The following is a 21533-nucleotide window of genomic DNA, read 5'->3' as shown; positions in this document are numbered from 1 at the left end:
CTATGGTTTTCCTTTTCTCACTGTCTCATTATTTCTGTCTCCTATGTCTTTCTCAACACCACCATCCTTTTTTCTCTCTTACTTATTCCAAATTCTCCTTTTCAAACTTTTGTGTACGTCATTGTCTCTTTGCTTTGCATTTCTTTCTTTCCTTGTCTTTCAGTTAACTTTGCCTTTCCAAAATCCTTTCACCGCCCTTCATCATATCTCCCCTCCCTTGTCTTCCTTAGCCACTCTTCTCCAATACACTTCTTTTTATCTCTTTCTTCTTTTTCTCTCGTGCAGTGACAGAATGCCAACGGTACCAACAGATGTGGCTTTAGTTTGCCAATGTATGCAAAAACGCTGTTTGCATCTGTTAGCAAATTAAAGCTAGATCTATTAGCTTGCTGATGCTTCTATTATTTTATTTCTCTCCCTCTTTCCTCGTGCCTCCTCTCAGTTTTTTCATTTTTATTTTATTATCTCCATGTTTTAAGTCTCACTTTGAGACTGCAGGGTTGATTCTGACTTCTTTAACCATTATCTCTTTTTTGACCAGCATCTTTCGGCCGTTAACCTGAAACTTTGCCAATCATGTCTTGGCTCTGCCCAATGGAGTATTTCTTTCTTGTTTAATGACATTGGCTGATTGTATCTTTCTGTTAACAACCAAGGGTTTGCATTGAACTGCTTGATGCATCGCTCCTCAATGCTCATTCCCCCTTACATCTTGCACCTTGTTGTCCTGCCACCGTGTGCCCTCTGCGTTCCTCCCCCTCTCCATTGTGTCATTCCTCCTTACTCTTTTTTCCCACTTTCCTGTGAGTCTTAGTCCTCACTGCCCTTTCCTTTCACCTATTTTTCCAATGCCACTGTTTAAACCTCGCATTCGTTTCTCTTTCCCAGCACCCTACCAGGATTCCAAGTCCAACATTGACATGCAAGGAGTGGCAAGCAAGTCTCTGATTCACATTCTGCCAATGCTTGTTTTTTGTATAAACAAATGGTGCTGGTATTGAAGGTTCCCCTGCCTTCATCATAGAACTTTTTGGCTTCCATTTAAAACAAATGAAGCTCAGGTGGCAAGGGACCCTTCATTGTAGTCCTTCGTTCCTATCTGTATCAGAAAAAAGATACAAATACAAAGACGTTAATAAAGGCTTGTTTGCCACCTGAGCTTCAGTTTACATCGAAACAAAAAGAGGACTTGTAATGAAGGCAAAGGAGCTTTCATAATCCACTGCCTTTCGTTTCTTAGCCTTTTCTGGCTTTCATGTGCTAAACCCCCTTTTTAGGTTGCAGCCTACCAGACAGTGCAGCTGCCTGGTTTGCTAAAGACATCTTGAGGACATTCAGAAAGCTGACCTAGGAATTGCCATTGGCTTTGTAGTTTGTAACTCACGTTTTATTGCTTATCATTTGCTGACTTTATTTGTTTTAGGCTGTCCAGCATTTGTCCATAACTTCCCTTGCCGAAACCTATAAATCTTGTTCTTATCTCCTGACATTTGCTGTGTATTCAAAAACCAAGGCCAAATATCAGGCACTGTCTTCCGAGGGTGCTTGTTTTCTTTTCTTTCTCTGACGTCAAAGTGAGAGGATTTATGTAACAATCTTGTTGGATACTGGGAGTAGGAAAGAGTTTTTTACTAGAATTTGCTGACATTTAAATGAACTGTATAAGTATTTCAGAATATATCAGGATTACGAATACAATTTTTTGTTATTTCTGAAGAGTTTTGGAAACAAATACTTTAATATGATCAAAACAAATCATTACACTAATTATGCCATTTCCTCACATTTTCATCGGTGCACTGTATATATATATTTTATTTTTTTAGTAAAACTGTATGTCTGTGCAAATGGTCATTTTAATTGAAAATGTATTGTCTGTAATGGCAGTGTGCTACCACACCATGAATTCTCTACTTTACGCCCTCCACTCTACTGTGCACCACTCCACTTTACACCACTCCATGCCACTGCACTCTGCACCACTCCCCTTTATGCCACTTCACACTGTCTCGCAATCCTACCCAGTACGACTCTACTCTATGCTAATACTCTCTTCGCCACTCTGCTCTACACCACTGCACTCTTTGCCACAGCACTCTACGCCACTCCAGTCTAGACCACACCAATCTACTCTGTACAACTCCACTCTGTGCCACTGCCCTCTACACCACTCAACTCTTAACCACTGCACTCTACGCCAATGCACTCAACACAACTGCACTTTATGTTACTGCACTCTTCTCTACATCACTGTACTCTGCGCCACTGCTCTCTATGCCACTGTAGTCCACTCTACATCAGTGCACTCTGACATTCTACTCTGCAACACTGCACTCTGCGCCACTGAACTCTACACCATTCTACTCTGCACTATTCCACTCTGTTCCTCCACTCCACATAACTGCACTGTATACCACTGCACTCAACTGCACTATACTCTACTGTGCTCTGTACCACTCTTTGCTACTCTACTCTGTCCCACTCTATCCCACTGCACTCTATGCCTTTTGACTCTACTCTGCACTCTATGCCACCTGACTCTACTCTGCCACAACATCCTCAGCATCACTCAGCTACTAATCTACTCCACTCTCCTCTATGCCACTGCACTCTACGCCACTCTACTTTTCACTGCTTTACTCTGTACCACTCTACTCTGCGCCACTCCACTCTACTATGCATCACTCTAAACTACACCACTGTATTCTAAGATGCTGCATTGTACACCGCTGAATTCAATGCTGCTGCACGCTACGCCACTATACTCTGTAACACTCAATGCACTCTACACCAGTCCACGTTACTCTATACCACTCAACTGTATGCCACACTATGCAATTCCACATTATGTCACTCCAATACATGACAGTCTCTGCCACTCCACTCTACATAACTCTTCTCCACTCTTCACCATTCCACTGTACGATACTCTACGCTACTCTCCTCTATGCACCTAACTTTAACTGTTACTAAGCAGCAGCTATGCTGGTGTACAACATGGCTAAAACACATTGGCAAAGCTAATAGCTCTTGCATAGGCGGTGCCTATTGGCTTTGCCAATGCTTGCATCTCTTCCTTCCGCTCTTATTGTTTCCTGCTTCTGTTATTCAAATCCCTTCCTTGAGTAATGATCCTATTTTCGATCAGAAAAGTGCAAATTTATAAGTTTAAGAGTAATAGTGCTACCAGCGCTCTGAACATGCTCTTCAAACATTGTCCTTCATGGAAAATGTAGAACATAGTAGTTTTAAATTATTTTTAAAAATGGAATTCCAGCAGTTTTTTTCCAGATTACGAAATTATATCCATGCTGCTCCCCACATGCTGCCTTTACTGTATTGTATACGTTGGGAAAATCAAAATAGTATATTAGAATGAAGTCCCGTCTGTAAACCACCATTGTGGCCCCTGGGACGTCTTATGACATCACAATAATTTAAGAATCATCCGTACTGCTATTACATATTACATCTGATTTAGGGGGCAAGCTGATCTTTGGTTTATATTTCACAGATTCTAAACATGGGGTCCAAAAAGCTTCACAATTGGTACATCAAAAAGTACATGTTGGTGAAATTCCACTTTAATAACAGAACTGGCTTTACACCGTAAACTAATTGTTTCTATGTGCAATTACCGTCCTAATAGTACCTAAATTAATATTTTTTTCGACCTTGCCTCAAATTAACTCTTGATCCATTTATTTACCACGGACACTTCACTCACAGAGCTATAATGCTTGCAAAGCTGCTAACGTCCTCTCCTTGATGCATATGTTTTCAGATCACAATCTCAAGATTCACCCAAAGTGAGAAGTAAAGCACAAAACACCTCAGATGCATGCAACGAGAGACCTCCTAGCCAGAAAGGTAATTACTGGTGAAACATGATTACGTTATCAGAAGTGTTGGGAGGTGTTATATTTAGTAAATGTTTCACGTTTGGCATGATGATTTTAAAGTTGAACTTTTTTTATACTGATGATTTTTGGACTGTGCACGGTACAAACCAATAAAATACGTCAACATTTCACAACTGTTGCATTACAGTGAGCCATGGTGTGAGCATTTCTGTTGCCTCAGGTCACATGAGGCAGACTTATCATCTCCTGCCCACAAATCATTTTACTTATTTTAACTGAATGTCGCTCCGTCCTGTTTGCACCCTCTTCGGCCTAATCTGCCTCTTTCTAGTACCTGATTTTCCCTCTCCTAGCTAATTCACTAAATCCTTACTTTTCTTTCCCTGTGAAGCTATAGGGTGGAACTGAAACAAAAAATCCAGTCCCATATCACACAGGCAACATAGTTTGAATCAGAGAATGCAACTTCAATCCCTACACACACAGGCATTGGGATGAGATAGAGACAACACGTCAAAATCTACCACACCCAGCTTATAGGCTGAGACTCAATTTCTTCATACTCTACCTATAGAAAGCATGCATTGGTAAAGTCAATAGATCTTACATTTGATCCCTTTTAGCTACGCCAATTACTTGTGGCAACGCTGCTCAGCATCCCTGATGCAATGCAGCATGACTAAAGAGTTAAAAAAGCCCTATGATACGGATGCCCTCGAAGTGATCGAAGCATGCGTGCACCCACAATATGATGCAGTGATTTTGTATTTCTTTGTAGTTACTGATCCAAGTTGGATTGGTTAATAAAAAGAAAATGAAATGTGTCACAGAAGCAACACAGGGATAGATGGAGAGCACGAAACCAAAACAGGGAATGCAGGAGTGGGGTGGAAGCAACACAGGGAGGGCGGGAGAAGCAAAACAGGCTTTGATATGTATCAGCATGGAGGGCGCAGGTGGGGATAAGAAGTAACAAGCAAGAGAAGAGGGGCAATGGGTGGGGAAAGCAACATAGAGGGGGTAGATGAGGGTATCAGTTTGGAGAAGCATATAGGGAGCGCAACACGAAAAGTGCAGGAGAATCAGACATGTGACATAGCAGCCCAGAGTGCAGGGGAGAGAAGTATACGAGGAAGACAGCTCAAAAACACATGCAACTTCATGGAGTGCTTAACACAAAAAAGAAAGTTCTTGAAAAGAAAGCAGTGGAAGGTTCAAACACAGTTGATCAAAAGAGGTGTAAAGAGGCAATGCTACATGGCTAGGACAAACACAAGATTGACATGCTGTGATGCGAATAAGAAGCAGGCAAATGAGAATTACAAGGAATGCAAATCAGTGGTAAGCAATAGACGGTCTCAAAGCCCCTGTATGTTCTGGATGAGCCACAATATGTCTCACAACAGCGCTGTCATATAGACTTCGACCTAAAGAAGTGGTAAAACATCTGAACTATTTATTCTCCAGCATGGAATTGGCTGAGAATTCAGAAACAGTGGAATATCTCTATGCATAGGAGGGAGACGAGAACACATTTCTAAATATTCGTGTTAGATCTAACAAGAAATCATGCCTCTAAGAGGCAACATTTTCAGCCATTTTGTTCCTTAAAATCCAGTTAGCTAAATCGGTCATAATAAAGTGTCTTTGATTAACATCACAGTCCTGATCATGTATTTTGAAAGAAAATCGTACATGTTAGATTGTGAATGAGGGAAGTAATGACTCTGCCTCTTTAAGATCCATGGGAGCTGCTATCTCCTTACTTAGGAAGATCCCAAACAAGTGCTGCATTCTGGGAAAGCTCCATTTTCTTCTGCATTTTTATATTTACTTCACATCCTAGGACAAATACTTTCTTTTCTTCTTTTTTCAAGTTAGGATATTTTGTGTTGCCTTTTGCAAAGGCACACAGACAGAGTTCCTTTATAGTGTTATGGAACTCCAAGGTGACTTGCAATATACTTATCATGTATGGCAGGGGGTACCGTATCCCTTAGGATTCATGATCACACCATCACCTTTCCCACACACTACTTAAATCCTTGGTATGTAGCTCTTTCATGTGAAAAGCAGTGCATGTTTGCAAATATGACTGCAACCAGTGGATCACTTTCAGCTATGAGGCAGGCACAGGAGAAACACCTCCATTCAGTGGAGTGACTTCTAGCTGTTGTGTTACCTGTGACAAGGGATTCAATATAATTTGAGATCGGCCCCACTGTTAAACAATTTTTGTACAAGGAGGTTTGGGAGTAATCCAGAGATTAAGGTGAACTGAGTGTAAGTTACAAGTTGGGACGCATCTGGTCAAGAGAGATGAGCAGTGGTTTGGGTCTGAGCCATTAATGTATTTAATGTCCCAGCCACTAACTTCCAGAGGATTCAATTTTATGCTGACATCCTGCCAGGTTGGTTACGATAATCAAAGATGGGATTTTGTTTGTGAGAGTCCTTGTGGCAAAGTTTATTACATTTTTAGTGGGGTAAAAGAGTAACCAAGAGAGCCACAAGAAACTGGTTGCAATAGTCACGTTTGCTAAGCATAAGTGTGCACATTATTGTCTTAGCTTTGTGGAAGGACATATGTGGACAGATTTTCCAAATATTAAATCATTGAAACTAGGCTGTTTTGTTATGTTATTGGCATGTTTATGCCACTAACCACCTTTATTATGGCACCATAAAACATCATTTATTGGAGTGCCTTTTTCTGGAATCTGATTCAATTTTCTGTTCTGCTTGAAGGTAACACCCAGGTTGACATATTTCTTTCCCCACTGTATTTTCTACTAGGATAGTTGACAGGTTCCTATAATCTGCCCTTCCCCGTTTGGATATTTTTTGTTTGGGAGAGTGTCCATTGTATTTAAAATATTGCTGGATAACTTGGAGCTATTTCTGCAGTCCATCTATTCTAGTCAGTTCAGTATTGTCAGCCTACAGAGGACCACTGACTTTATGCTTACCATTGTGGGAAGCATCATTACCTTCCTCATGCTTCTCGACAATGTAGCAAAAATAGCCCTATCTTAACCCCTTATTTCTGCTAAATTGTGTGGTTGATTGATAACACCTCCTCAGTCTACGAGATCTGTATATAAAGGGCCTTAATTAAAGATATCAGGCCATGATCCATCCAAGCTGCTCTGTCTAAAGACTCAGAGTTCAGTGCTATTTACGGAATCAAGGTCTTCGCAAGGTGGAAGTAACCAACGGAGGTGAAGCATTTTACACATATTTTCCCTCATGGTTTTAAATGCCAGTTAGTGATCCATTATTGAAAGCCCTTCTGTAAATCAAACATGGTGAAATTTGAGTTTCATTTTACTGTTGCCCACTCCTCAACCAAGCAGAAGATCCGCCTTCACGTTTAAAAAAAAAACTTTATCATTTTAGCAATAAACAACAAAAAACATGCCACATTATGTAAGATCCACCCACCGAAGAAAGAAATAATCTTTCAAATAAAAAAAAAAAATAGACAGCAGCATATGAGGCCTCATGTTTATGAGCCTGCACACAACAGTAGTATGTGGGGTTGTGTTATGGAGGCATTCAGACGAGTATCACAGTTCAACCACAGTATGGTTGCAGTTCCCGAGCTCGTAGAGTGTAAAGTCGTCCCCATCTCAATCCCACGGTACAGTCAGTATACGTCTAGTGTAGCAAGGTAGTCCAGTGGTTGCCAAATATTCTGAGGACGTGAGGTTAGTGGTAGGAGGGAAGCGTATGTTTTACTGTTTGTGTCGCACTAAATGAGGCTGCGTATCCACGCCTCCACCGTTGGTGCAGGCTGTGAGACAAAGTGTATGGCTACCTCTCACTTAGCCAACAGTAATGCTAATGCAGTATTTCATCTAACTGATTTAGGAATATTACGCTTGTAGCCCAGCAAAACCAAGAGGGGTCAGGTTCTAAGACCACATCTACCATGAGGGAAAGACGTGTAAACACTTCCCTCCAATACTGGGAGACAGTTGAATATGTCCATGACATATGTATAAAATCAGCCATCAGGGTCTGACATCTAAGGCACTCATGTGAGTGAGAGGTGTCCATTTCAAAGAGAGAGGCTGGTGTGACATACAGGCGCCTGAGAAATTTGTAGTGTATTAGGCAGTGGTCGTTATTCATGGATACTCTGCGCATTTGGGTGCAACAATCCATCCACATTTTATCTGTTACATAGTGCCCCATGTCCCTTTCACAGTGTCTGTGAAGCACAACGTCATGTGTGGGTAGTAGGATTAAGCATGTTCTATGTAACCTGGAGACCATCCTATCTCCCTCTATTTCTGTAGTAAGCAGCGTAAGCGGTGTAAAATCGCTTGGTGCAAGCGGGTATGTCGTGATAAGAGCACAAAGTGTCCCCTGTAGTCTATGTAGCATAAAATGGTCCATAAGGGTTGCCACCAAGACATGCAAGTCACCTGTCCTGGAAAATATGGGCCCATCAGGAAACAGGTCTCCCATAGTGTGTAGGGACAAGTCTGTAAGTGTGCGCTTAACTAGCTGTTCGCAGGCCAGTGGGAGCCATGAATTGTCGGCTAACGGCAATGTGGGAGAATACAGTATCTCACCCGCCAACATACGAGCCAGGCTCTGCTGGGTCCAGCACGTGGTGAATAGTGTTGGTACACCTGTGGGGTCCAGGGCATTGCCCCTCCGAAAAAGCATACGCAGAGTGCTGTGGTAGATCATATCTCGTTTGTGCACGGTGTATTGTACGCATTCATCTGGGTGGTACCAATGATTTGCAAAGCTGCACTGAGCCACCAGGTAGTACAGATAAAAATGGGGAAGGCCATAACCCCCCTTCCGTAGGGAAGTGCAAGCACCTCCCATAATACCCTTGGACATCTGTCTGCCCAAATCAGATGGGTCAGTAATCTGTGCAACTTTCTGAAAAAGGAATTAGTTAGGGGGATGGGGATATTCATAAAGAGATTTAAGAATTTGGGTAGGACTGCCATTTTGATAATGGCAATGCGACCTGCCATGGAGAGCAGAAGTGTCACCCATTGTTCTATTTGAGTTTCTAGTTTATCCATCACCGGTCCATAGTTGAGGCGCACAATTTGATCTTTATCATGATGGACGTGTATGTCCAGATACTTAACTGTGTCTGTGCTCCCTTTTAACAGGTATTGAGAGGTGGCAGAAGTCAACGGAAATAATTCTGTTTTGGACCAGTTAATTTGAATTCCCGAAAAGACCCCAAAACAGATAATCTCCTGTTGTAATGGTTCCAAGTTCCTATCCGGGTGGCAGATAAATAATAATGGGGGTTATTCTAACTTTGGAGGAGTGTTAATCCGTCCCAAAAGTGACGGTAAAGTGACGGATATACCACCAGCCGTATTACGAGTTCCATAGGATATAATGGACTCGTAATACGGCTGGTGGTAAATCCGTCACTTTTCCGTCACTTTTGGGACGGATTAACACCTCCTCCAAAGTTAAAATAACCCCCAATGTGTCATCCACGTACAGTGATACTAATAGCGGTCCAGTGTGAAACTGCAGTCCTCTGTAGAGGTGCTTCTTTTGCAGCTGCCGCACCAATGGGTCCATTGCTATTATAAAAAGCAAGGGGGAAAGGGGGCAGCCCTGGCGTGTTCCGCTCTATACCGGGAAGAGAGCAGAGAGTGTGGTGTTCACCCTGATATGTGCAGTTGGATTTACATAAAGTAGTTTGATCAGGGCAGTAACACCTAGCGGTAACCCCAGTTTGCAGTATGTGGTAAATGAAAAAGGCCACTCTAGAAAGCATCTATCCTTTTCAAGACTGCGATTATTGTACGTAACTTAACGTTAGTAGATCTATGAGGTACGAATCCAGATTGGACTGGAGAGATAATGCTGTCCAGCAGTTGGGATAGGCATGTTGCTAATACTTTTACCAGAATCTTATTATCAAAATTGAACAATGATAATGGAGGGTACGATTCGCAATAGCGGGGGTCTTTGCCAGGCTTAGGTAAGAGAGTGATGACTGCTTCTCAAATAGTTGGAGGTAATGTACCTTTGGCAAGGGCCTCATTATATACTTCTAAAAGTTGAGGGGCAAGAATCTCTTTATAGGCCTTATAAAACTCCCCAGTAAATCCATACAATCCTGGTGCTTTGGAGCCATTTAAAATTTCTATGGCTGTTATTATTTCTTCACAAGTGAAGGGCTCACCCAGGTATCTTTGTTGTGCCTCTGTGAGCCACACCATGGCTACCTCCTCAGATAGTCAGTCAATGCTGAGGTATCATAATGGCATCGGCCACTATACAGTGTGGTAAAATAGAAATGAAATGCTGATTGTACCTCTTCAGTGTCTACCCTATGTGATCCATCTACAGAGTAGAGCTCTGGGATATAGGTCCCAGCGTGCAGCTGTCACAACAACTCTCCAGTGTCTGCCCAGGTCGTTCACCCTCACCATAGCGGCGCACAGTAATATATTTCCCCAGAAAGAGGACCTCCAGATTCACCAGCTCCGAAAACGCCCCCATCAGGGCCGCACGGGTCTTCAACCTGAGGTCGCCACCTGAACAGGCACCCATCCGGTCTTCGTCCTGGAGAACAGTCTCCACCTTCGCCAGACCGGTGCGTATGGACCTGAGTACACCAGCAGCCTGTGCGATGCATATGCCCCTAGCATAAGCCTTGAACACCTCCCAAAGGGAGGCATATGGGGATACTGATCCAGTATTTAATTCGAAGTAGTCCTTTATGGCCTTTTGTAGGTCAGCACGGAACAAAGCGTCTTGAAGTGCCAGGGTGGGAAAGCACCAACAGCATTGCCACATACCTGGGTGTGGACTACCACATGACATCACCATCGATGAATGGTCGGAGAGTGTGCATGGCAAATGATTGACAGAGGTCAGCCAAGCTGGGACCAATGGGTTAAGAAGCCAGAAGTTAATTTGTTTCCATGTATTATGTGGGGCTGAAAAATGTGTGAATGCTAGAGCTGATTGTGGCTGCACGAGCCATGAATCTTGTAGTCAGAGGGCCTCACACATGTGCCTAAGGATGTGCAGTGCTTTAGATTTCAATGTCGAGTTGTCTGACGTAGTATCTGATAGGGGGTTTATTATCATATTGAAGTCCCCACCAATAATTATGGTGTCCGCAACTGTGCGATCAAGTTTGAGCAATAGAACGTGAAAAGAATCGGGGTCATCTATGTTTGGGGCATTGATGTTAGCTAATAGTACTTTATGACCGGCCAACACACCCTCGGCCAGTATATACCTACCCTCTGTGTAAGCTGTGGTGGAGATATGGTGATAGGGAATTTTCTTATGGATTTATATGTAGACTCCATGTAAATATGAACTGTAGTTCGAAAAAAAACGATGAGGTCCCCATTGGGATGTGAATGAATACAAGGACTGTGGGGCTAAATGTGTCTCCTGAAGGAATGCGATCATGGTCTTGTGGCAAGTTAGATACTGCACTACCAATTTACCCTTACAGGGGTTATTCAAGCCCCTGATATTCCAAGACATAGAGTACGTTTTGTTTGTTATGTGTATCAATACTGTTGGCCTAACTGAATGCAACCAGTGTTGATTGCAGATTAGGAGATTTGCCTTAGGAGGGGATTGTGGTTGGCCTTGTGTGTAACCCACCTCAATGTGTTCAGTGGGTGTAGAAGTTATTGAGTCAGTGTGCAATGGGCAGACATTCTCTTTAAAGAGGGAAGACTTGTCCTGTAACCACTCACCAGGCCCCTGTGAGCATGATCTTTGTGACGGTTATGTAGTGGAAGGAAATTTTTTGAACCGTTGGAGGTCTTAGTGAGCAGCCCAGCGTTTGCAGGCTGTGGGTTATCCTTAGAGAGGATGCTTCTTGGAAGTTCTCCTAACCTCCTGCCTAACTGTTGTGGTTGGATGGGACACTAGAACTGTGAGCACCAGTGCAATTCAATTCATCAATAGATGGATGATCTTTAAGAAGGTGCATACCTGGCCACATCGCTTAGTTGGGGAGGTGTTAGAGTATTTAACAGGTTTCTTGCCTTTCTAGTTTACTGGCCTAGTTTTTAATTACCTGCTGTGAACCTCTTAGACCAAATAATACATTGAAGTAACCAAATTATTGTTCTCACATAGATTCAACTGAGCAGCCTGAGTCTGGTACAGATGAAAATAATGTAGAGCAGGCATCAATAAACGAGTCCATGAATTCCTTGTCAATACAGGATGAAGAAGAAAAAGGTGAGCATGGACATTAATGTAAAACACACTCAGTCGTTATGTCATTGTACCCATTGCTTGTTTTTTGAAACCATGACATACAAATGGCAGTCCATTTGGACTTACTACGCAGATTTCCATGTCAAGCATTCCATAGAAAATAAGATACACAAGATGGTTTACAGCAAAAGAAGCTACACCTGGGATACATAAATTCCATTTGCAGACTTAGGCCCTCATTATGAACACGGCGGTAACAACCACCGTATTCATGCTGGCAGTCAAAACACTGACCGTCAGCGTCCCCGGATCCCCGCCGGCCAAAAAATGAACCTTCCTGTGGGCCGACGGGTGGAAACATTGTTTCCGCCCGCCGGCCCACAGGAAGGCCTGGCCGGGACATTGACGGCAGCTCAATGCCTCTGTGCGGTGGGTGCAGCTGCACCGGTCGCACAGATCACTGCTCGAAAATCGGGCAGTGACCTGCGCGATGGGGCACTGCACCGGGGCCTCTGCACTGCCCATGCAAAATGCATGGGCAGTGTCCATTATGAGGCAGATCATTATGTGGCGTATTGGCCAGACATGCCGGCTGGTGGTTTTACCTGCCAACGACGGCATGGTGGGCCAACACGCCATGTTCATAATGACCGCCTTAGTTGTTCCCAAAGCACATCACAGGAAGTAACGCTAGACAAAGCAGTCCCATCACCTTAAATGTAGCTGGCCCATCTGGTATTAGCCTTCTGTCCTTTCCTTTAACAGCCTAACTCATTCTGAGAATTGTAGTCTTGGTTAACTTCATTTGAACTAATTCACTTATGTGCCCGATAACAATGACTTGCAAAATGAAATTGCAGGCTGTGAGCACGGTACCTGCAGTCATCTGGTAACTGCAGACTGCAGAATCTCAGAAAGATTCAACAAGACTCGAGCATGAGGCAAGGGATGTAGCATTTCCATCTCACTCCATGTTGTAATCATTTAGTCCGGTTGAGTGGCTGACATGGCGGATACAGAATGACAGAACTCCCACTGCCACTGATGAGATCTGGCGGTGGAGGGCTGAGAGAGATGCCATCTGAATTGATGAAATGGCTGGGGAGGCACACATGTTGCTGACCTGGAGGAGGGGAGTTCTGAACAGTGAGTGAGAGTGATGACAAGATTGCTGACCACGGTTCAGAAAGCTGAGCTGATACTAGTTGCCTGGACTCCCATTAGACAGACATTACACCTGTGCTGTGAAATAGAGCTGAGGTTCGAGTGGTGCTCTGGATCTTCGCCTCTGGCATATGTCTGAACTTTAGAAGAGGAGAAAAAGAGGAACATAAGCAGTTGTCCATTTCACTGGAGAAACGAGGAGAAATCTGCAGGACTTGCTTTGTGCAATGGGGAGGTCACTTCAGAGCTGTTCACAAATTTGATAAATTTCTTTCTGAAGGATTCACACTAGTGCAATGCTTTCCAAATGTTTTACAACCACAATACAGTAAACTCTGTATCCATCAAACTTCAGAATTACCAAAAATGTGCTTCATATTTGCTTTCCTGATTGCTGATTGTGTACAGTAAATTTATAGATATATTCATTTTGCTGTATGTTACAAAAAATGACATCCTGCAGCCTTTCTTTTTACACTTTACTGAGCAAAAAGTCACATAATTCACTTTACTTTTCTTTATCTGACTGCAGAGTGAGAGCGGGGGCAGAGCTTGGTTAGTAAGATTGTGGGGATTTCCCAACAAACATGCAGGGCAAACATAATGAGAAGCAGGACACGAGGGGGGCTTAAGAGGCAGTGGGAATAGAGGAGTGTGGATTGTTTGGGGTACTTAAAACACAATAGGTTTTAAACTAAGCACGTTTTAAGGCAGAGACGAGATTGGGTGTGTGTGTGTTTTTGTCAGCGTGGCATATAAAAATCCAGGGGGAAATCTGACAGGCACCTTACCATACCCGACTGACAGCACCTGTACCCAACTATTTACCACAAAATTCAGTTTTTGGGGGGGGTGTAACACCCCAAACACCCCTCTGAAGTTACGCCCCTGAGAGAGGAAGTTTGTAAACAGCAATTACCATGTAAAAAAAGCAACAATTTTGTCAGAAGACAGAGCCTGGCATTTGAACTCTGTCTTTGAGATAAATGCTGAATTTAAAGGCATATTTATTTATTGATTAAACTTTGAGATCCACCAAAAGTTGGCTCAAGACCCACCAATGGGTTGTGCCCCACAATTTCACTGTACTAGTGGATTGTGTGCTATAGTGAGGGAAACGCAACTTTTCAAGAACTGGCACAGTGGAGATTAGTGAACCAGCTATTCTGAGGCAACAGTGGTGCTGGAGACTGGCAACTAAAGGAGACCATGAATGTTCCATTGCAGTGTCCCCCTGGGATCCAGATGACGCATGGGGCAACAAAAGTCCTGCAATGGGAGAGAAGCAAGAGGGTCAGCAGGTTGCTATGGATCGCTGGAAGAAAAGGCATCCACGTAAAGTGAGCTCTGGTACTAGGTAACCCTGATGAGGTGGGTGGCAGCAGGGACTTCTTGCTATTGATTTAATAGAAACCAACATGAATGACAGTAAAATACAATACATAAATTAAGAACTACATCCATAATTCTTAGAAGAAAAACTACAACTCATATTACAGGGGACCATCAACCAATAGCAATAAAGTAAAGCACATAAACATTGGTGACCATTGTAGAACCGCTGCTTCTTGCTGCAAGGACTTTATCACCAGTCATGTAACCCAACTATTCCTGTTTTTATCTGAAACTAAATAAAATGAAGTAATTACTTATCCAGTATAGTCAGTGGGCGGGAAAAGTAGGTCAATGAGATGTCTGAAAATATATTTTGTCAGAATAAGTAAGCATATTAGCAACACACAAGTGGGATCATCCTTGCATTGAAAATTCTAGTCATGGATGCTAGAAAGTTTTTGATTCTGTGACATGCTGTTGACAGTGGGTTACCCACTAGCTTAAAGTAGAATTGCTTAAAAGTGGATTCTGAAGGGTTCAGTCCACCAAACATATGATATCCTGCAAACCTGCCCCAGAGAGAATATTTTTGAAGCCATGGCACCTCTGAGCGGATGTGCCCCAAAGATACAAGTATCAGTACTGCCTCTGAAAGAATACAGTGTACCCCTTTAGCCAGAGTGGGAGTGGTAACGTTTAAAAGGTCGGACTAAAGTCCAGACAGAGAAACTCTGAGTTATCTTGCAACATTTTCATACGTCTGTAAACAATTCACAACACAGTGTTTGGGATCTTCATGAAAGTTTGAACATGAAATGTCTGAGAAACAAACTGTATGCCTCTGAGCAGCTTAGAGACCAGGGGATGTTCCCCTACATATGATCCACCCCTGAGTATGTCCGGAGGAAATGATGGACCGATCTGACTGATATAAATTGATAGTTCTGTAAGAGAGGCCCTCGGACACCAAGACTGTCAAGAAATCGACTACAAAAGTCACATCTGCCCCAGGGTTCAAGATACAATTCAAAATACCAGTGTGTCCATCAATTCCTCATTGAATTATGTTGTCCAGGAATTGTCCATGAAGAAGAGAGCTTGGCTTGAAAGTCCTCGCACGTGTCCACGATCTCTGAAAGATGCTATGCCGCTAGTTGTAGCTAATTCTGATGTATCAGGGGTGAGGTTGGCCAGAATGGTCTAAAAGTAGGAACGAAGACAGGAAAACTGTAGGAGAGCTCCATTAGAATGTCTGTGGCAAATCCGGTGTGTCTGTGGTGCCAGCGGTTATTTCACACCGCCAAGGCCTGCAGTGACTGAGTGTCAATGGACTAAAGCCATCCAGGACTGTGAGGTAAAACTTTACATTGCCAAGCATAAGAAAACTCCTCACCGAGACCCATCTAATTTGCATTCCAAGTCCAAGGTTCATTCCCAGTCCCGTCCAAGAATTACTGAAGCTGCTCCAGAAGCTGATCTTAGTCGCGATCCAAAATCTGTGGTAAGTCCAAAAAGAAGCATTACAAATCTAAGGAGGCACAGGGGCAGTGCCATTGCTCTTAATCTTCCTCTCGCCATTGCCTGACTCCCGAGATGATGCCTCAACTGGCTCCAGCACAACTCGAGTTTCAGGGGCCATCTAACACTCCACAACAGATTGAAGAGTTCTGCACAGCTATGCACTGCTACTTTGGATCCTTTGCTACCTACTTTGGTGCACCTTCAGGTCTTTAGGAGCCAGGAGGCCTTCCATCTGGAGTACTGCTGGTGCTTTTTCCCTCAGCACCAGTTGGACCACCCTCCAAGCCCATCACAATGCTTCTGGCTCTGGTTGGGACCCCACCTCCAGCACCCCGGTCCACACCGGTTCCTGGGACTTTGACGCAGGTACCAAATTAATCAATGTTGGATGACTAATTGCCTATAGCAGTTCTTCCCAACCTGTGGTCCCAGGACCCCTGGGGGTCAACAAAGCCTCCTCAGGGGGTCTGTGACTGCTTAGAAAATTAACTAATATTAACAGATTAGTAAAGTGTATATAAATAAAGTGGCTAAATGTTCAATAGAAATTTTTAAAACGTACTTTAAATGTCAAAGAATTTGAAATTGGAGGCTAAAAATGAAATTAGTATCCTCTGATAGATTCATGGGAGCAGTGCAGGTGGAAGAGAAAGAATACAGTATGGACGATGCATGGCTTTCTTTTGAATTGAGGAAAGCTCCAACCTTCCTATTAAAATTAAATTTTGTATTTTTTAAATTATATTTGTTTGTAAATTAAAGAAAATGTGTTATCATTTGTGTATGTGGTTAAATGGTTGTTTATATTTTTTTGTTCATTGTTTTGAATTTAAAATCATCGTCATAGTTTAGGCCGGGGTCCCTGGCTTTCAGTAGCGACTCAGTGGGGGGTCCTCGAGTTCCAATAATGATTCAGTGGGGGTCCCCGCGTTCCAGTAATGATGAAGTAGAGGTCCACAGAATTCAAAAATTTGGGAACCACTAGCCTATAGTACTGCTTGTCTCCAAGTTGGCACTAGTCTGATCACAGTGGAAGCCACACTCACCGACAGTTGAGACACCATTGCCTCCACTTGGCCTGCCGCCTCCACAAGTGAGACAACACACCTTCACTCACTTTTTGTCACAGACTTAGACAATGATGATGATGTTGGTGATAAGTTTGCTCAGCCTTATCAAGATGACAGTTGGTAAAATGACATCCAAGAGGCAAGTGATCTCAATACCTCCACTGAGATGGGTCTTCTTATTTCACCCCCTGGACCAGCTGCAGCGGAATCTGCTTCCTACGTCATGGTAATGCGTAGCACAGCCAAAATTGTTGATTTCCATCTCTCCACCATGGAGGTCAAGACTAACATGTTGACAGAAGTTCTCCAGCTGAGGCAGACATCTTCTAAGCCCCTTTTGCTATTTATTGAGGCGCTAACAGATATTGTATTGTGGGTTAGGCGAAACCTTACTTCTGCCCCCAGTCAACAGACCAATTGCAAGGTGCCACTGTCCTGGCCCAGGGAACCCTGTATTCCTCTCTCAGCACCCTCCCCCTGGAACTTTAGTGGTACCAGTATCCACGAACTAATCAAATCCAAACAACTTCCCAACTTCTTTCCCCAATAGGGAGTCTAAAAGGGTGTAAACCTTTAGTAAACACATTTTTTCTTCCATCATCTTGGCTCTCCAATCAGTAAATGTCAGCAGCCTCCTGAGATGCTATAACCACGCCCTTTTGGAATTGGAGGCTCAAGTCTTCCCCCGCGGACAAGGCCAATGGGCTGCTCAGTCCACTACCCCTGCTGGAGCCCCACCTACTAAACACCTTTAGCGTTCCCTTACAGGAACGCAGCCACTCATGAGAGGCAGGATCCATAGACTTTTCCTGGGTTGGTAAGGCACAACATCAAACAGGAGGGTCCTACAGATCATCTGCAGGGAATATTCCTGACCCTTCCTCTGTTCCCCTCCTCCATCCTCCCAGCAACTGACGGAGAACCATCTCTCCATTTTGCAGCATTAAGTGCAAATCCTTTTGGCTAAAGGGGCTGTTGAGAGGGTGCTAGCGCCAGAAGAAGGACAATGATGTAGTTGTTATTCTCACTACTTTCTGGTCTCAAGAAGGGCAGAAACCTCCACCCTTTTCTAGGCCTGCGCCCTTCCAATGCCTTTCTCCAGAAAAAGAAATTCAGGATGTTCACCGTGGCCCAGGCCTTGCTATCCTGTACCCTGGAGACTGTCTGGTGGCGTTGGACCTGCAGGACACCTATTTCCATATCCCCATCTTACCAGTCCATCAGCACTACCTACAGTTTGTGGTGAGGCAGGAGCATTTTTGTTAGCAGTGCTCCCCTTTGATCTCACTAGCACCCCTCAGGTGTTCACAGGGTGATGGTAGTGGTGGCTGCATACATTCAGGGGTATCAGTCTTCTCCTACCTTGAGGACTGTTTTTTTAATGCTGGCTCACCCCAGGCAATCATCATCTGCCTCCAAACTAGGTTGAAGTTCCTGTCATCTTTGAGGATCACTAGCAACGTGCTGAAGTCACACCTGACTACTTCTCGGACACTCACCTTCATCAGAGCCATTTTGGACATGGTTTGGTTTTGTGCCTTTCCCCCGGGAAAGAGAGTCCAGGAAATCCAGGCTATGATACAGATCTTTCAGCCTTGGTACTGGATTTCAGTGAGGTCGACTGTGAGGCTGCTTGGACTGATAGCCTATTACATCCTGGTCGAACACACCAGATGGCATATGCAGGCTCTGGTAATGAAAAGCCCCTCCAGCGCTTTTTCATTATTGTGAGGCCTAACCCTCTCATAGACCAGCATTAGGAATTCCTTATAAAACCCTCAAGTTGTAATTCCTGATCTGAGAGGAGTGGCTGGGTCTTGTTTAGTACCATTGGAATGGTAAGAACAAATCCTCCTTACTAGAAAGTTTGGATTTGTTACTACTAGTCTAGAAATGCCACTTTTAGAAAGTGGACATTTCTATGCACTCACTACCGTGTGAGCCGACAGCCTCCCTCCAATACACATCTGGCCTGGATGAGGTGTCCGTTCCACTTGTGCATTCCCTTAAGACACCCACAACACAGGACACTCAGCCATATCTGCATATTGATTGGTCTTCTCGGGGAATGGGTGGAGAGGATCTCACTCTTAGATTTTAAAGGGTAAGGGCTAGGGTGCACACAAGAGGGCTGATTACCCCCCACTGGCTGTCTAGAGTGAAAGGGGGACCTGCGTACTTCACAAGATGTCTCTGTGCTCATCCCTCACATCAGGCTTGAAAGGGGGACCTACGTACTTCACAAGATTTCTTTGTGCTCATCCCTCACATCAAAGGCACTTTTTTGTATAAAAAGTGGCCCCCTTGACCCACTAGTCAGATCAACCCTGGACCAAGAAGGAACTCTGCAGGAGTACTGGCTGCTGTGTTAGAAGGAGTGTCACTTTGCTGGGATTTGACTGTTTCTAGGAACTGCTACCAGACTCTGCTGAGCTGTTCTCTGCCTGCTGACCACTACCCAGCACCATCCCACCTCCAAATTCTACCAGGGAGTCTCCAGGGCTTGTTTGTGTGCCATTCCTTTGTTACCACCACTTGGGATGCCAGGGAACGTCGCTCTCTGTGCCCGCCCCCCCTTCCTCACTGTGCCTGGCTCCTAAGAAGCAACCGGGCAGTCCATGCACCCTTTCCGGGACCGCCATCCCCTGAATTCCCACACAAGGCTGTTGCCATCAAGAAGGCTTTGCAGTCAAGCTGATGCACTGAAACCACCAGCATCGGAGAGCTATCCCTGTCCTGTCAGGCACCCCTGCCTCACCGAGGATCCAACGAACCTGAGATGGGGCCGCCCCTGGGAAGTCAGCCGCTCTCTCCCGGCCCGGAATATTCACCACACCAGCCAGCCCTCATCACTGGGCATAAGGAGACTTACCTGCGGTCTCAAGTACTGGATCCAACGAGGCTGGGACCAGACGACCCCTGGGAAATCTTCTGCACTCCCCTGGCCCCTGAGGACTCGCTGCACCAGCCCGCTTTCCTCACAGAGCATAGGAAGACTCACCTGTGGTCTCCATTACTGGACCCAACAAGGCTGGAACTGGGCGACCCCCGAGAAATCTGCCACTCTCCCTCGGCCCTGGAAGACTCACTGCACAGACCACCTTCCTCGTAGAGCGAGTGGACAGCCTCCCCCAACCTCATAGAACACACCATTTGCGACTGCCCAATGGTGGTGAGCGCGATCAGAGGATTACCGCATTCTTTGTAGACAGGGTGCCTCTTCTTTTTCGTGGACCTCATGCCCTGCACCTAGCAAGCATTGCACAACCCCTGCCTACGGTGCTGGGAGAATTAAACTGCACATAGCCCCTAATAATAATTTGCTCTTTGTCATTATGCACCTTCTTTGAATGGATCTATAAAGATTGTATTTTTTTTTCTAAAAGCATTGTGTGGAGTATTCTTGTGGGTGCCTACAGGGAATCGCTACTTGGGGGATTGCAGAAATACTTTACACACTGCCTTCTAAGTTTACCCTGCCCTCTCTGTGCCAAGCTACCAGAGGGTGAACACAGGTTAGCCTAAGTTGTGTGTCTGACTTGCCCTGACTAGAGTGAGTGGATTCTGCTTGGCTAAGGTACATACCCTAGCCAGCCAGGAGCCCCATTTCTAACAGTGATTCATTGCTTTTGGTTTGGGGGCAGCCATGTGGGAGAGGTGGAGATAAGAGGCCTCTGGTCTCTGGCAGTATCCTGGTGCCATATCAATATTGAGCTCAGGTCTTTCTGCTTGCAATTGAAAGCTTTCCTTCCATCCATTAAAGGGAGTCTGGTACAGGCGCTCACAGACAACATCACCGTCATGGGGTACTGCAACAAACAAGCATGTGTGGTGATGTACCCTGTGCCAGAAGCCAAGGGATTTTTCTGTTGGTGAACCAATGGCAAGTGCCACAGCAGACAAACTCAGCTGTCGATGTCTAGTGGATCATGAGTAGCCATTGCATCCAGAGGTGGCACAAGAGCTCTTCGGGGCCTGGGGTGAACCTTAGCTCAGTCTCTTTGCCTCCACCAAGAACACGCATTGTCTGTGCGTTGGGGATTCAAAGAAGTCTCTTGCTCGGAGACCCGTCCCGCCTCGAGTGGAACTCGAGATTCCTGTATGTTTTTCCGACCATACCACTCCTGACTCAAGTTCTTAAAAAGATCAAGTTCAACCAGGTGCAAGTCATCCTAGTAGCTCTGGATTGGGCACATAGAGCATAGTGAGTTTGGGCATCTGTTCTCTGATCTGGCTCCCCCTCCAGGAGGACCTGCTGTCGCAGCAGTAGGGCCGGGTTCTGAACCCAGCCTAAGCAATCTCCATCCTCATGCTTGGAGATTGAGCAGTGACATCTGAACACCTTTAACCTCCCTTCAGAGATGGTTGATGTCATCTT

The 21533-nt window shown here is 44.6% G+C and overlaps 1 protein-coding gene across 1 annotated transcript in view; it reads left to right on the top strand.

Moving 5' to 3' along the window:
• The window catches only part of FAM216A (family with sequence similarity 216 member A), a 126792-nt gene that overhangs the window by 73582 nt on the left and 31677 nt on the right, over window positions 1-21533 (top strand). The window contains exons 6-7 of the mRNA XM_069214873.1: window positions 3785-3870; window positions 11982-12086. Of these exons, the coding sequence (XP_069070974.1) occupies window positions 3785-3870; window positions 11982-12086 (191 nt within the window). The remainder of the gene's footprint in view (window positions 1-3784; window positions 3871-11981; window positions 12087-21533) is intronic.

Source organism: Pleurodeles waltl, chromosome 11 (genome assembly GCF_031143425.1).
Source record: "Pleurodeles waltl isolate 20211129_DDA chromosome 11, aPleWal1.hap1.20221129, whole genome shotgun sequence".
Lineage (NCBI taxonomy): Eukaryota > Metazoa > Chordata > Amphibia > Caudata > Salamandridae > Pleurodeles > Pleurodeles waltl.
This window is presented reverse-complemented; position numbering and strand designations above follow the sequence as displayed.